The sequence below is a fragment of the Tenrec ecaudatus genome, chromosome 5 (assembly GCF_050624435.1).
Source record: "Tenrec ecaudatus isolate mTenEca1 chromosome 5, mTenEca1.hap1, whole genome shotgun sequence".
Lineage (NCBI taxonomy): Eukaryota > Metazoa > Chordata > Mammalia > Afrosoricida > Tenrecidae > Tenrec > Tenrec ecaudatus.
In genome coordinates this window covers 533,394-549,059 of record NC_134534.1, presented here as the reverse complement: position 1 = coordinate 549,059, position 15,666 = coordinate 533,394, and the positions used below count along the sequence as shown (strand labels likewise).

General features: G+C 65.0%; 2 protein-coding genes across 3 annotated transcripts; one reads left to right on the top strand and one right to left on the bottom strand.

Moving 5' to 3' along the window:
- Positions 1–17: 17 nt before the first annotated feature.
- Positions 18–15,541, bottom strand: BOP1 (BOP1 ribosomal biogenesis factor). Of its 2 annotated transcripts, none has more exons than XM_075549117.1 (16): positions 15,385–15,541; positions 13,209–13,364; positions 10,966–11,049; positions 3,039–3,193; positions 2,837–2,954; positions 2,653–2,754; positions 2,299–2,511; positions 2,058–2,219; positions 1,894–1,974; positions 1,737–1,806; positions 1,407–1,539; positions 1,130–1,310; positions 740–1,028; positions 579–663; positions 387–494; positions 18–221 (listed from the first exon to the last, which is right to left on the bottom strand). In XM_075549117.1, the coding sequence occupies exons 1-16, from the start codon at positions 15,472–15,474 to the stop codon at positions 68–70; spliced, it is 2,181 nt and encodes a 726-aa protein (XP_075405232.1). In that variant the 5' UTR covers positions 15,475–15,541; the 3' UTR covers positions 18–67. The 2 variants fall into 2 exon arrangements, with proteins under 2 accessions (XP_075405232.1, XP_075405233.1); XM_075549118.1 differs by lacking the exon at positions 15,385–15,541 and adding an exon at positions 14,954–15,056.
- Positions 4,270–5,863, top strand: SCX (scleraxis bHLH transcription factor). Its single transcript, XM_075549120.1, has 2 exons — positions 4,270–4,976; positions 5,543–5,863. Exons 1-2 carry the CDS (start codon positions 4,416–4,418, stop codon positions 5,579–5,581), a joined length of 600 nt encoding a protein of 199 aa, XP_075405235.1. The 5' UTR covers positions 4,270–4,415; the 3' UTR covers positions 5,582–5,863.
- Positions 15,542–15,666: the final 125 nt, after the last annotated feature.

Below are 15,666 nucleotides of genomic sequence, written 5' to 3'. Positions count from 1 at the left end.
AAGGGTCCACACGAAGGTAAAGGGTAGAGAGCTGTATTGAGGGTCCTGGGCAGGGGGCAGCTCGGGGCTAGGTGAAGAGGCGGAGCGTGCCGTCAGCGCCGGCGGAGATCAGCCAGGGCTGGGTGGGGTGGAAGGCCACATCAAGCACACCCAGACCACGGGTCAGCACGTGGCCTTTGAGCACCTTCACCGGCACCAGCAGTGGGTTCTGTAGTAGATCACTGGGGGAGTGGGGAGGGGTGTCAGCAGGAGGAGCAGGCCCCAGCCACTGCATGCCATCCCACCCCATATCCACCTGAAGCTAGCCAGTGTCCCCCACCCCCATGACTCACTGGCCAGAGTGGGGAGGGGGTGTCAGCAGGGGGAGGTGGGGGGGGAGCACTCACTTGTACACCATGCCATGGCAGACGATGACACTGCCGTCATCAGAGCCTGATGCAAAGAGAGGGTACCGGGGGTGGAAGGCCACAGACCGTAGGGCCTTCTTGTGGTGCCTGGATTCAAGGGGCAGGGGCCATGGTGGTTAGGGCACAGCAGGACAGTGAGGCTGCCCCTGCCCCACGAGTGGCTCCTCTCACCTTAGCACTTTGTAGGGTCTGGTGGAGAGGTCCAGGTCAAACCAGACCAGCTTGCTGTCATAGCTCCCACATATGATGTTGTCCCCTAGGGGTGGAGTGGGGGAGTATGGGTCCTGACGTCCCCCCATCCTAGCCCCATGCCCCATGCCCAGTGCCCTCACCTCCTGGATGCACGGCGAGGCTGGACACCCACTTGCAATTTGGCATCAGCTTCTTGGTGAGTTCCTGGCGCAGCAGGTGGTAGAGGCGGACGCTGCGCTGGGAGGCCACAAGCAGGAAGGGTCGTGCCGGGTGGAAGGCCACGCACTGCACCTGCCCGTGGCTGCGGCGAAAAGGGCTCTGGCTGCGGCGCCGGCTCACCTGGTGAATCAGCACCTGTGTATGCCCTGGTGTGGCCAGCACCACGGCCAGGTAGTCCCCACGACCATGCCAGGTCACCTGTGTCACTGGCTGCCAGGTAGAAAGGTAGAGTGACTGATCAGTACCATAGCCCCCCCCCCACCCAAGAGCCTTCATGCAGTCCCCTCTCCGCCCCACGGCCCACATGGCACCTTGCTGTGGCAGATGCGCAGCCGCAAGCCTTCCTGGCGCTCCTCTGCCGTAGCCTCCAGCCATTGGGTCGGCTGCACGGCCTGCTCCTCGGGCGGACTGAAGGCAGCCAGCTGCTGGTCAGTGTTACTTACCACCAGCCGGTCCCCCAAGGCTGGATTCAGCAGCACCACGGCATCTTCCCTGGGGGTCACACACAATGCTCAGTTTGCTGCCCCACTCCCTGCCTCCCCCCCCCCCCCGGCTGGCCAGCAACTCCCCCCTCCAGCCCCCACTCACACAGCCACAGCCACCAGGCAGATGGCAGGGTTAGGATTCCAGGCGACACTCCTGACCACAGCCCCCAAGGGCACAGTCCTCATGCAGCGTGCAGTGGCCACCTCCCAGAGCCGCACCGAACCGTCATCTGAGCCTGGACCCCAGCGAGAGGCCCACAGTGAGCAACCCCCCCTCCCTCCCCCATGGCTGCTCCTCACTGACCACCCCTTGTCCACCTGAATCCCAGTAAGGCCTGCAGTGTACACCCTGCATGCCCCCCCCACCTGAAGCCTGCCAGTGGCCTCCCCCACCCCCACCCACACCCATTACTCTCGCTGGTCCACCACCCACCTGAAGCCAGCCACTGGCCCCCAGGGGAGACGCTGAGGCACCGAACCAGTTCACTGTGGCCCTTATAGATCTGCAGGAGGAGCAGGTCTCTGAGCACCCTTGCCAAGGTCCCTGCCTGCCCCCAGCCCTCACTTCCAGCCCGCGTGCCCACTCTCACCAGTGCTTGGCAGGTGGGGAAGGGCTGCAGATCACGTGGCCGAGGCAGTTTGGGTATGAGGTCTTCGGGGTCCACGTTCACCTGGGCAGAGAGGGCAGGCAATCACCCTGCCACACCCATGCCCCTCTGCCCTGCCCCCACCCTGCCCCTGTGCAGCCACGCACCCGCATCTTGCGCTGCCGGGGACACAAGTAGAGGTCGAGGCAACGCTCAAAGCGCTCCTGAATGAAGCGGCCGTAGGCTGGCACAGCCCGCAGGCTCGGGAACTTGTGGGGCAGGAAGGGGAGCTTCCTCTCACTGGGCTCCTGCTGCTCCCAGGCCAGGCGCTGGGGAGACAGGAGGTAAGCAGGCGGGCCCCTACCAAGGCCCCGCCCCCACCCCCTGCCTGCCTGCCTCCATGCCCACCTCCTCCTCGCTGAGCAGGTACTCGGGAGGAGGGTTATAGGACTCGGCGTGGCCAGGCAAGGCCAGCTTGGGGGCAGGCACGTGCATCTTGTGGCGTCCCAGGATGGCATTGGGGTCTTCCTGGGCCCAGAGGTCGTAGTAGCTGGGGGCTGTATCTCGGGGCCGGCGTGGCTGAATCCAGCCCATCTTGATGGCATGTACCATGCGGGAGACCTGGGCACAGACCTGCGCTCAGCACAGGCACGGGGCCAACACTGGGCACAGTGCAAGGATACAGTGGTGCCACGCCTGGGACCCCCACTGGGGGTACACTCAGATTTGTAGCATGGGCACCACTATGGGGGCTATAGGTACCTTCTCTTTTTCCACGAGTGAGGGGATAAAGCTGCGTTTGTCAGCAGGGCGGTTGGTCACAGGATGGATCATGATGTCCCCGCTGAAGAAGTCCACAGCTGGCTGTAGGGGGGATACCAGGATGTCTGGGTGGGCCAGGGCCCTGCTAGACACCCCTGGCCCAGGGCTCAGCACAGTCACATACCTCATAAGGCTTGAAGCCCACATCCCCAAACTGGCCCCTCTGCAGTCGTCGCACCAAGGCCACCTGCTCGTCTGTCAGCCGCACATCCTGGCCCGTGGACCGGTCCCGCACTGTCCGCCTGGGGCAATCACCCACCGTCAGACCTCCTTGCCCCATGTACTGCACCCCCACCCCCACCCTACCAGAGCCTAGCTAAGCCCACCAGTAGTCGGGGTCATCCATCTTGTCCAGAAACTGGTCCAGCTCATCACGGGTACGCAAGGGTTTGTAGATGCGCTGGCCATCCAAGTCGTAGCCCACGTGGGGGAAGTCCGCGTACCACTCCAGCGGCACATTGCCCACTGTATTCCGGATATCCTGCAGGGGGCAGCCGGCCCCATGTATGCCCTCCTGCTGCCCCAGCCTGACGTGGCGCAGCCCCCCTGCCCCGCCAGCACTGGGGCTGCACCTTCACATTTTCCACTGAAGTGGTGCCAGCCCCGCGCCGCCTCTGCCGCTGCCGCCAGAGCCCTTGGCCAGGGCTCTGGGCAGCTACAGACAAGGTGACCTCATCGCCATGGGCTCCCTCCCCTGGTGGGGCCCTGTGGCAGCGAGATGGCAGCCACAGGGCAGGGACACCAGGCTGTGTCCCACCACCCCCTGCTCCGACCCTCAGACACCCCCTCTCCGCCCTGCCCCCACACTGCCCCTGGCTGGCTGAGCAGCTACATTCCTGGACACACATTCCTGGTTGGAGCCCCTGCCAGCCACCACCACCTCACCCGCCCAGCTCGGGGACCGCTGCCCAGGCAGTCGCTTCCTGCAACAGTAGCCACGTGGGGGAGGGGCCCAATGAGCCAGAACACAAGGGTCCCTCACCCAACCCAACGGGACAGAACCTGGGGGGTGGGGGTTCTACTACACTACACTGCCCCTGCTGTCCTCTCCACTCAAGCCTATAAGTCCCTCCGAGAATGGGGTTCCCTGTCTAACAAGAAGCCTCTGGCTGGCAAGGAGGGCCCCAGACAGAGTGCTTGCTTGTGCCAGATTTGGGGCCTGGTGTCAGGGGAGGGAAAGGTTGGAGTTGAAACCCCCTGCACCCTTTGTGCCCCCAAGCCCTCGCCTCCACAGAAGACCTAACAGAAGACCCCTTGCATGTAGAGGGCTGGGGGAGGGAGAGGGCATCAGGCAGGGGAGCTGGGTCCCCGTGCGGGTGAACAGCTCAGACACCACACCGCCAAGCTTCTGGACCTAGCAGCACGCTGAAGGGCCCCCATTTCCTCTGCATCCCCGCGAGAGGGATGCTCCAAAGAATTGCCCCCTCAGTGAGGCCCAGGAGGCGGGGGACTAGACTGCAGGAGGATCCTGGGGGCGGGGCGAGCGCGGCAGGGGCGGGGCCAGAGGGCGCCCGCCTATAAAGCCCGAGCTGCCCGCTCCAGGTCGGGACGCACATGTGTGCGCGGCGCCCAGAGCCGGCCCCGCCCGGCGCTGCGCAGACCCCGGCCCCGGGCTGCCCGCGAGGCCCGCGGCGGCGGCGGAGGCAGGAAGCGGCATGCGCGGCAGCCGGCGACGCTGACGGCCAAACCCCCTGTCCTTCGCCATGCTGCGCGCAGCGCCGCCCGGCCGCTACCTGTGCCCCGAGGTCAGCATGCTGTCTGAGGACGAGGACAACAGCAGCGAGAGCTCGGGCTCGGACGAAAAACCCTGCAGAGTGCACGCGGCACGCTGCGGCCTCCAGGGCGCCCGGCGGCGGGCCGGGGGCCGGCGGGCAGGGGGCGGGCCGGGGCCTGGGGGGCGGCCGGGCCGGGAGCCCAGGCAGCGGCACACAGCAAACGCGCGCGAGCGGGACCGCACCAACAGCGTGAACACGGCCTTCACGGCGCTGCGCACGCTCATTCCCACCGAGCCGGCCGACCGCAAGCTCTCGAAGATTGAGACGCTGCGCCTGGCCTCCAGCTACATCTCGCACCTGGGCAACGTGCTGCTGCTGGGCGAGGCTGGTGGCGACGGGCAGCCGTGCCACTCAGGACCCGCCTTCTACCACCCGGCACGCACAGGCAGCCCCCCACCGCCGCCGCCGCCGCCGCCGCCCTCTCGGGACAGCGAGAACGCGCAGCCCAAGCAGATCTGCACCTTCTGCCTCAGCAACCAGAGAAAGCTGGTGAGCAAGGCCAGCGGCCACCCATCTGCAGCTGAAACGGGGCGTGGGGCAGGGAGGCTGAGGGTGTGTGTGGGGGACAACACAGATGGGAGCTCCCAAGGCCAGGTGGGGTCTGAGGGTGGCCAGGGGAAAGTCCAGGGAAAGTCCCCTTGGTCCCACGGAAAGGGGCCTACCCAGGAAGACCTAACTGGCACCTGCTGACCTTACCCCACCCCAGACAGCGGGGCCTCTGATTGCCATGCCAGCTGCTCTTGGCAGTACTGGCACAGCAGGGTGAGATGGAGAAAGGTGGGCCCAGCTCCCCCAATCCCACCCATTTCCTCCTCCAGGCAAGAGCTCCTGAGGCCAAGGCACATGGGAAGTTCAATTTTACCCGTGTGGCTGAGCTTAGTGCCCCCTACCACCACTGCTCAGGGATGCTGGGGCCAGGGTGGGGGAGGGGAGGGCTCAGTGACTGCACCCCAAGTAGCCAGCACCTAGTGGGGAGAGCTGCAGAGCAAAGCATCTCGGGGAGCCCAGGCCCCTGCACGCCTGACAGCAACCCCCACCCCCCAACTCCTTCACAGAGCAAGGACCGGGACAGAAAGATGGCGATTCGGAGTTAGAGAAGCTGGCCAGCTCAAAGATGCTTGCTGGCCAGGAGAGTCAGGACCGTCCCTGTGGACCCTTCAAAGGAGCGGAGTGGCTGGCAAGCTGGGCCAAGGACAGCAGGAGGCCAGTCCAGCCCAGCCCGTGAGGCTGACTGACAGACGGCAGCAGGACTCTGAGCCAGTCCTAACCCGTGCCACCTAGAACTTTCCACGCTGGCATCCTGCCTGCCTTTCTTCTAGGTCATGATGTGCTTTGATATAATATAAAGTCTGGAAATTTTGTATAATTAAAACCAAAACCGTATCTTCTAGCTATGGGGCTGCCAAATCCTCTTAGGCGACTCCGGCCATCCTCCTTCCCAGGCAAGGACAGGTGCCCATCTGAGAGGTGGGGGTGGCCCCCTTGACCACGACGCACCCAGAGCACTTGGGCAGGCCCCCTTGCACGCAGCCAGGGGCCACAAGAGGGAAAGGAAGATGAAGCTCCCCCTGTGGCTGATAGCCCTTGGGCCTCTCCCCCCTCCCCTCCCAAGGACTAGGCACACCCCAGGTCACAGGCCAGGCCAGCCTCTCCTCCTTAGCCCCCAATCTAGGACAGCAGAGGCAAGGAATGGGGGGGAGGGGGGTCTCTCGGAGAACACTCCTAGTAAGTAGTGTGCCTACCCCTCTGGGCAGGGAGGGGAAGCAAGCAGCCAGTCAGAGGTGAGGCCCTTTCAGCCCACCCCTAGCTCTCAGAGGAGAAGTAGCCCCACCTACCCACCCTACTGCAGCGCACAGCTGGCCGGCCATTAAAATCCTGCAGGTGACAATTATGGTGCAGTGATGTGAGCTCCACAGGGCACAGTGGAGAAGCAAGGGGGCAGGCGCGCCCCCCCTCACAAAGCCTGACTTCCGGGAGGGGGTGCAATGAGGCAAGGGCCAGGTGCAGGGTGATTGGGGATCCAAGGGGGCTCCCCTATTTGGATGGCAGCAGGACTGGCTCTGCAGCAGGTTTGGAGGGACCCAGCCCAATGGCAGTTCAGAAGACACAGGCGCCAGACACACGTGCCCACCCCCGTGGTCCACTCCTCTGCTAGCGGAGGCTCCAGGGACGCGCAAGGCAGGAAGCGGTGGTGTAATCTTGGAGGAAATTCTCAAAGCCAGAGCCATTAAGGGCTGGGGGCTGTGTCCAATCTGATAGAAATACAGCAAGACAAAAACCCCAATGGCTGGCTCCATTCAGAGAAACCCAACCCCAAATTTCCTCTCCCTGATCCTGCAGGGGCCCACAGCTGGCGGGGGTGGAGGAGGGCTGCCCAGCACAGTCCCAGAGAGCCGGGCCGGGCGAGTGAGCGAGAGCCATGCCCAGCTTTGCGCAGTGCTCTCCCATCGCCCTGGCCAGCTGCCCCAACGCTGGGTGCACTCCGCTCAGGGCTGGGCTGGATCAGACCTGCCCTACTGGCCGTGGACCACGGCTTCAGGGCACAGACAGAACAGGGCCCAGAGGAGCAGTGCCCACCAATGGCAGTGCCTTGGGCTAGGAGGCGCCCTGTGGTCCTGGCAGGCCCAGGCTGGACTGGAGGTTCAGTGACCCCTTGGCCTGAGGGCCTGGTCCATGTGAGGAGCTAGGCGGGAGTTGCCAGCACACTGGTAGTGGCGGTGCCATCGGGCTCTGTGATTCATTCGGGAACCTTGTGGGCGTGTTCAGGTCAAGAAGCAGGGGGCCCGCTTGATCCTGGTGTTGAGCTCAAGTTGCAGTGACCACACAAGTCTGTCCCTGCACCCAGGGCCCTGCAGCCACTCAGCCCGGTGCAGTGTTGGCTCTAGAGTGGCTGCAGCTTGGCAGGCCAGGCAGGCGGGCGGCCCAGAGCTCTAGGTAGCGGCAGCAGCAGCTCCAGCTCCCAGACAGCCAGCAGAGCAGAAAGGGGGCAGGAGAGGAACTGTCACCCCACCACTACTGCAGAACTGGAACAGACGGGGCCGTCTGCAGTCCAAGTGACCGCAGTGAGCAGCCACTGGTCTCGGGTGGCAGGTGCTCGCCTCCCAGCATGGCCCCCTCCGGCCCCACAGGGACCCAGCCCGCCTTGGGGCTGGGCTGGAAACGCTCTGGGCCTCGGCTGTCGGCTCCCTGTCCCCAGCCGGAAGGAGCTGCTGGCCGCACCACATGATTCATCACCGGTCGCCCGCCGGCACCCAGACCGGCGCCCCCACCTCGTTCAGCACCTGTGGCTGCCAGGAAACACATGTGACATACACCCGCCAACCCGGGCAGGCCATGCTCATGGGACCTCAGGCCTGGCCTCCCCCAAGGTCCACTTAGGGCCCGGGCCAGTGTGGTCCCCCACAGCCCGAGGCTCAGTGCCCCCCAGCAGACTCGGACCCAGGCCGGCAACCGGCTAGGGTGTTTCCGCTGGCGGTGAGCGCCGCCCCTCCCCCTCCCCAAAGTGGCTGCAGCTGTCAGGAGCCGATTGGAAGTGCAGGTACGCCTGGCCGGCTGCCCGCCCGGTGTCTGCGAGAGAGGAAGCCGGCCCACCTCTGGAATCCTTCATTCGCTCCTCGTTCCGCTCCCCACCTGTCCCCCGGGAGCGTGGGGTCAGCGTCCTCGCTGGCCCTGCTCCCCCTGCCCCTCTCCGATTACAATGCAGGCACTGTTCCTGCCTCCCCCGCTGCACGTGGCCCTCCCAGCGCATGGCCTTCCAGCTCAGCCAGGCTCCTCCAGCGCCCAGTCTCACCTGCGGCAGACGACCCACAGAACCTTCCAGAGTCCCGGCTGACAGACCCTGCACAGCCACTTCCTGCCCCAGATGGCAACACAGGGCTCCACCCACTCCTGGGGCCCAGCTCCACGGGACTCACCCACCACCCCCTGCTGCCCGACACAGAAATCCCCTCCCCCATGGGGACTAGCACCCCACCCTCAGGGCTGGGCCCAGCAGCATGGATGGGCCAGACCCACAAGAGGAACTGCTTCAAGACCAGGGCACCAAGGAGCCCCTCTTGTTCAGCCTCCAGCCCCACCCCCAACTACTGGGCGTCGCAGCCCGGTACCTCACCCCAAACTCAATGCCCACCTGTTCCTTCCTCCCAGCTTCTCCCTGCCCCCTCCTGTCAGTGCCCTGCCCTGTGAACCAAGTGAAAAGTTTGGCAAAGCCCAGTAGGCCTGGGAGGGCCCAGTGACCACAGCAGGCAAAGTACCACCCCCCACCCAGCTTACACCTGGACCCTTAGGTGCCCAGCCCAGGCAGGTAGCCTCAGCTCCAGGCCCAGCCAGCCAAGGCACGGGCAAGTCCCCAAGCGCCAGGGCCTGGCTGGGTCAACAGTCCCGCTGGGAGGGGCAGTAGGCTGTCCGGGCGGCAGGGCCCGGCCAGTGCTGCACAAACAGGGGAGGGCGGCTGCTAGCTCGCTCAGAAACCTGAGCCTGGCTCGGCCAGGCCGCCAGAGCCAGGCTCCTGCTCTGCTCCCGCTCCCGTCGGCGAGCGGCCAGCGGGTGGGGGCAGGAGCCTCCGCCAGCATGGAGGCAGCTGCTGTTCAGTAGCCGGGAGAAGCCATTAACGGCGCTTGGCCCGAGAGTAGAGAGGACGGCAGGCGGTGTAGGCAGACCGGCCGGACGTCCCTGTGGGCTCCTGAGTTACAGCCGGGCCGCCAGGGAGGCCTGCAGGCCGGCTCGGCCCACGTTCACAGCCCCGTGACCCTCCCTCTGACCCTCAGCCACCAGCCTCAGTTTCTCCCAGTGTTGGACACACAGAAGAGGAACTGTTGCGGAAAAGGCCCCCCTCCCACCTCAGCCCCGCCCCTGCCCCATCCCCGGGGGTCCCTGCAGATGAGATCACGTCTGTGAAGCAGCCACGGGGTAGGGAGGTGTGGGTGGACTTGTGGGGGCGGGCAGGCGAGTCCGGTCCTTCCCTCCCTCACCCGCCAGGGATGTGATTTGGGGGATGGGAAGAGAGGGATAGGGACCAAGCCCCCCCCCCCAGGAGGCTGGTCAGTGCAGGGCCACGGGCTCTCCCTGAGTGAGCTCCAGCTGACCCTGCCCAGCCTCTGGGTGAGAGTGGCCGACTCCCCCTAGACCCCTCCCCCTCCAACGAACCCTCCTGAGCACAGGGACCCCCCAGCCCCTGAACCTGAGACCTCAGGGTGGTGGGGCAGGGGGCCCGCTGCACCCTCCAACATGCCAGGACCACCTGGCCCGGCTGGGCTCCCGGGCAGCTGGGCCAGCAAGCTGAGGCAGCCAGAGGAGGGGTGGAGGTAGGGTCCCAGCACTCGGGCCTCCACTGGGAACACAACAGCCCTTCAGGCTCACAACCCCTGCCCCACCGGTCGTCCGGCCCCCCTGCCCCCCAGGCGCACAGGCTGGGGGAGCAGCTGCGAGGCCCTGGCCAGGCTCCTGAAAGCTGAGCTCTGCCGCCCCCTCCAGCCGCCGGCTGGCTGTGCTGGCGGGGGCACAGCCATCACTCAGCTCCGGGGCATATGGGATAGTCATCGCAGAAGGAAGTGAGTGCCCCGCCCCCACTGCTTCCTCCGCTGGGCAGCCAGCCGGCTGGGCAGGCTGCCCACCTTGCCCCCTGCAGCGCCGCCCATGGTCTGCCGGGGACGCCTCTCAGGGTGGGAGCCTCCCCCCAGCAACCACTGGTGACTCTCAGAGCCCCAAATGTGAAAACTCTCGGCCGACAGGATGTGGCTGCCGACGCCAGGGCGGCCAGGGCCCCTGGGAGGGGGGTGGAGAGGGGAGGCAGACGGGGGCCGAGCTGCACCCCTCTCGCTGCACGCCCGCCGCTCCCGGCCAGGAAACCAATTTATTTTGTTTTGTCTCTGTTCTCTGAACGCACAGCGCAGCCTGGGGCGAACAGGGGCCAGGCCAGGCAGCCGCTGCCAAGAGTCAAAGGAGGGGGGCTACCGAGAGATGCGACCCCAGGTAAGAGAGAGGGGCTCCTGAGAGCTCCCTCCCCCATGCTGCAGCCCCCACCTCACAGCCCGAGACCACTAGCCACCATCTTGTCTGGTCCCAAACTCGACACAGCATGAGGACCAGTGCCCCAGACCCCCTGGGGGCCTGTCCTGACCCTAGGCTCACATGTAGACCCTAGCCCACCCCAAAGGGGGGCAGTGTGGAACCGGCAGGGCCTGAGGGAGCACACGGGGTATCAGTCAGCCAGCCCCTCCCCAGAGTCACAGGAGAGGCTGGAGGGAGACTCTGGGAAACAGACTGCCTGTGACATGCACAAGCAGAGGGCTCTGCACCCCAACCTACCCGGGCACCCACGCACATCACCTCACTCACATATTCCAGACCTTAATGACTCCTGCAGCCGACGGCCTCACGCCAGCACACCCTCGCAGGCTGCTCTGGCCTCTCCGCCCCCCAACCTGGGCCCGACCTTAGCCCACACACCAGCCCCTGGCAAAATCCTCAGAAGCCCCACCTCCTCGTCAGAGCTGTCCTCTGCATATTCATCCTGGCCAGGTGTGCTCCCCGCTGCCTCCGTCCTCAGGGAATGGCTGCCAGCCTGTGGAGAGACAGTCATGTGGAGGACGCAGCCAGAGGTCTCACCGAAGGAAGTGCCCCTCATCCCTCTCTGCTCCAGCTGCAGCCTGCAGGATAAGGCCAGACTCAGCACCGTGAGTCCCATGCAGGGGCCAATACTGGACCCTTCCCGTCCAGGCCTGCCTGCCCCCAACTGCACAACCTGCACTGCCCATGCTAGGCAGCCAAGGATAGACTGGGGTCATGCTGTCCAGTCACAGGCCCTTCCGGTGCCCCGTGGACAAACCAGAAATATGGATGCATGGCCCTGAGCTAGCAGCCCCCAGCCACCCCCCCCCACCAGCTCACCCCAGCAGGGAGTCCACAGGGGGCAGCAAGGTCGGACTCAGACCACCCCCCCAAGCTACCTCCCAGGCAAGTCAGGCCTGCCAAGCACCTCGGGCCTCGATAGTAAGGGGTACCCCCAACACACACATACGGCTCAGACCCTCCCACCCCAGCCACCTCCCAGGCAAGCCGGGCCTGCCAAGCACCTCAGGCCTCGATGGTAAGGGGTACCCCCAACACACACAACGTGCACACAACACACACACCTGTGAGGCTCTCATAGCCTGACCTGGAAAACAGTACGCCCAACACACACACACACACCACACCCACTCCCACCTCCCCCGACCCCCCACCTGTGAGGTTCTCATGGCCTGACCTGGAAAACAGATCGAGGCTCCTTCCCGGGCTGATGGGAAATGCAGCCTCTCTGCCTTAGCCCTGGGGACAAAGCCCCCACGGCCTTCCTGCCCTCCTCCCTCCCAGGGCACTCCAGGGGCAGGAGTCAAGGCTTTGCCTGGGAAGGGCTTGCTTTCCACAGCAGCCTCCCACACAGGGCTGCTCTGCTTGCCCCTCCCCAAGCCCGGGGCCTCCTGCCTCAAGTGCCCAACAAGTACGGGGAAGCCCAGGACCCCACCACATCCATAAGCTGGTCTGCACCCACCTGCCATCCAGCACACAGTGTACTTAGACTACAGAGTGAGAAGTGGGACGCAGGAGGGGGTGCCCCACAGCATACAGGTCTGGAGGAGCAGCAGAGCCAGCCATGACCACCAGGGGGCACCCACCAGCCAGGGAAACCCGCCCAGCTTTGGGGCAGGGATTTCCAGTTGGGCATTTTAGTTTAAAAAAAATTTTTTTTTTAATTTAGGGGGTGGGAGGAACTCTCAGAAGAGAGCCGAAACACCTAAGATATGACATACACAGTCTTGGGAAGCGACCGCGGTCAGTAAGCCCCAGCCATGCCCACCAGAAGGCTGGCTGGGGGCCAAGTGGAGGGCTGTGGGCAGGGGCCCTCAACCTAGAGTCAGGCCGCCGCTGCATCCACAACTGCTAGGCCCAGGCCCATGTGGCTGGAGCAGAGGGTTCGGGAACCTGTCCGACTGGGCACAGGCCCACCCTGACCAGCTCCGGGCATGGTGAGGGCTTCCATGAACCGAGCAGAAGGGCCTGGGGGAGGTGTCAGGGGGGTCCTGAGCCCCCCGTGCTGCTAGAGCTCCCCACAACAACACCTCCTAAACCAGAGTAGGGGCTGCCCCGACTTCCTCTGGGATACCCAGGCAGGTACTGAAAGGAGACAGGTGAGCACAAATCCCCTTCCTCACGGAGCAGGGCACAGGGGAATCACTGCCCACTTGCCCTCAATATTCAACATCCTGGGGTGCATCACGGCTTCCTCTAGAGGGGCCATGGGCAGGGTGACTGACCCTTGTTAACGTGGAGGGCGCCCGGGTCCCTCCCACTGCCCAGCCCAGGACAGCTCGGCGAAAGCATGGAAGCAGTGGAAGCAGTCAGCTTCCCTCCCACTTCCCTAGACTAAGGGTGGCCACAGGACGCCCCCCTTCCCCCCCGCAAGGCTCCCTGGGTCCATGTCATGTACTCTGTGCCCTCTGGCCCGGCCCCTGGCAGGCACACAACTCCACCCAAGTCTGCAGGGCCAGCAGCGAGAGTCTGCTCTGGTCTGTGGCTGTCAGGTGCTTCGTCCCCAGTGACTGGGCCCCTGTGGCTGCAGCCAGGCCATCCTGCTCCAAAGAGGTCCCTGACCCCAAAGGCGCCCGGGGGCACTGAGGAGCAGCCGAGGACTCCCAAGAAGCTGTAAAGCAGTTGGAGGCAGGCACAGTCTGGGTCACCCACCTGTGGCTCCTCCGGCGTCTTCCCCGTACCACTGCTGTCCTCACTGCTGTCACTATCCGAGTCTTCCAGGCCAGAGAACACGCTCTCCTCACTGTCGGAGAGGCCTGAGTCACTGGCTTCGCTGCGGCCAGGTGCAGCACCTTGGAGGAGAAAGGGCTGCAGGGAGGCACAGCGTTGGTTCCAGCCAGTCAGTGCCCACCTGCCTGTCTTCATGCCCAGGGTGCCAGCACAGCCTGGAGCGGCCCTTTGGACCCCAGCCTCACACCTCCCACCTCCAACAGCACAGCCATCCCCCTCACATAGGCATTTTACTTCCTTGTGTCTTACAGGAGGCAAACTTCCTAAGGATGACATCCTATTAGTTCTCAAGGCCTTTCCACACAGACTGAGATGCCGCCCCGCCCTGAGTGTGCCTCACCCTGGCATTCAAGGTGCCCAGCACTGTAAGCATACCAAGAAAGGGGCCAGGGGAGAGCTGAGGGTAGAACCCACCTGACTGTTTAACGCTGGTGGGGAGGAAGCATGAGGCAAACCTGGGCCACCTGCGTGAGCCAGGCAGGGCAGGCCAGCTGCTGTGCAGAGGCCTAAGACCAGGAGGTAGAGTGGGAGCTTGGCCTGGCTCCTTGTTCACATGGGACAAGGACCCATCCTGAAGCCCCGTGAGCCAAGCACCCGAGGTTTCACTCTTCTCTGCAGAGGACAGCCTTCAGTGACCCGCTCGCTGTCCCCAACGGCCAACTTTGCGCATGCCATGCCCCTCTCCGACATGGAAAGGCTCAACAGAGCCGGAGTCCAAGGACTCCAGCTGGGGCCGTCACTGCAGTGGGCAGGATGGCACAAGGCCCAGCCTGCTCAAGAGTGGAGACAGTGCAGAGAGGGCGGGCAGCAAGGGTCCACCTCACAAAGCCAAAGGACAGACTTGCTCACCAGCGTGTGTTCCCACCCCAACCCAGCAGGTCGGGACTGGCTTTGGCCAACAGTGGCCTGTGCAGCCATTAGGAGTTAACTCCTGGGAAGTCAAGAGTTACACATGGATTTGACTACACAGGGTGCCCCAGCCCTCCGGCTCCTTCTTTCCTTTTCACAGAGTTCTGGTGGCTGCTGGGCAGTCAGGCCACAGGGCCATCCACTCCCTGTGCACGTGTGCAAGCCAGCAGACCCGAGGACGACCTCAGCTTTCTGCAGAGCTTTGCTCTCATCCACTATCAACACCCAGCTTTGCGGCTTCCACCTGGTCCTCTCGTCTGGTGCCACCACTTGAATGCCCTACAGACAGTTCTTAGCAGAGGACATGGTCAAGGCCGCGCTTTCACTGGTAAAGCTAAACTACTGCTTCGTCTGACGGTGACTTCGGAGGCGAATTTTGGTGCCCCTCAAACTCTGTTCTGGACTTGCCTCCCGTTTGGTCAAGGATCATTCTCCGACCACTGCTGGGCAGCGGTGGGTGGGTGAACTCCATCGAGTTCATGGTGGCCAGTAACCACACAGTCCACGTCCTCTTCCCACTCGCCTTCCACTGTGGTTCCAGGTGGAGAAACCAATTGCCGGGCCTCGTGGCTGCGCCAGAGCCTCCTGGGAAGTCGCTCTCCACAGAAGTACTAAACACTGCGGTAGGACGGCCCAGGAAACCAAGTCCCTGAGCCGCCCTCCGCGGGCGGTCTGTCCCGGCAGCTCTGGGGCTCCTGATGACAGGTGCCCCGCCCACAACTCGGGCCCCCTCCGGGCAGACACAGCTCCCCACAGACCTGCTCACTCGTCTTCCCGATCCGATCCATCGGCCTCAGTGCAGGCTGTCACCCCTCCCGTGACGCCGCCTCTCCTCCACAAGCCTCACACACACGCTCTGGGGATCCCGCGGAACCCCACACCGGAAACACCGCAAGCCTCCTGACCCTGGGTCAGGCCCCTCCCTCGCGCGCCTGCGAACGTGCCGGGCCGCGGGCACACCTGCAGCCTGAACCCTCAACCCTCACTTCTCCGCCCGCTGCGACTCGAGGGTCCCTCACCCACCCAGGCGCAGCCAGGAGCCCCCGCGCGCCCGAGGACGCGGCCAGCAGTTTCGGGCGCACGTGCCGTGCGGCCGCGTGGGCTCGGCATCGCCCGCCCGCCGGCGCCCTGGTCTCCCAGCGCCCACGGCACGCCGCCCCGCCCCGCCCCGATCCGCGCCTGCTGTCACCTGCTCCGACTCCAGCTCTGGCTCCGGGAGCCGCTTTCCCGGCCGCGACCGCGCCCCCGCTGCGAACCCAGGGCCTCGCTCGCCCGCCATGCTCCGCAGCGCGCCGGGTCCACTTGGGCTGTAGCTTCCGGCAGCGACCAGCCGCGTGTGCCTGCGGGGCGGGGCTACCGGGTCAGAGGGCGCGACTGCGTCGCCCCGCCCAGGCGGGGGCGTGTCCGTCCCGCGCAGGCGCCCGGAGGCCGGGCCGGGTCGGGAGCGCGCGCGCCGCTGGGGACGCGGGCC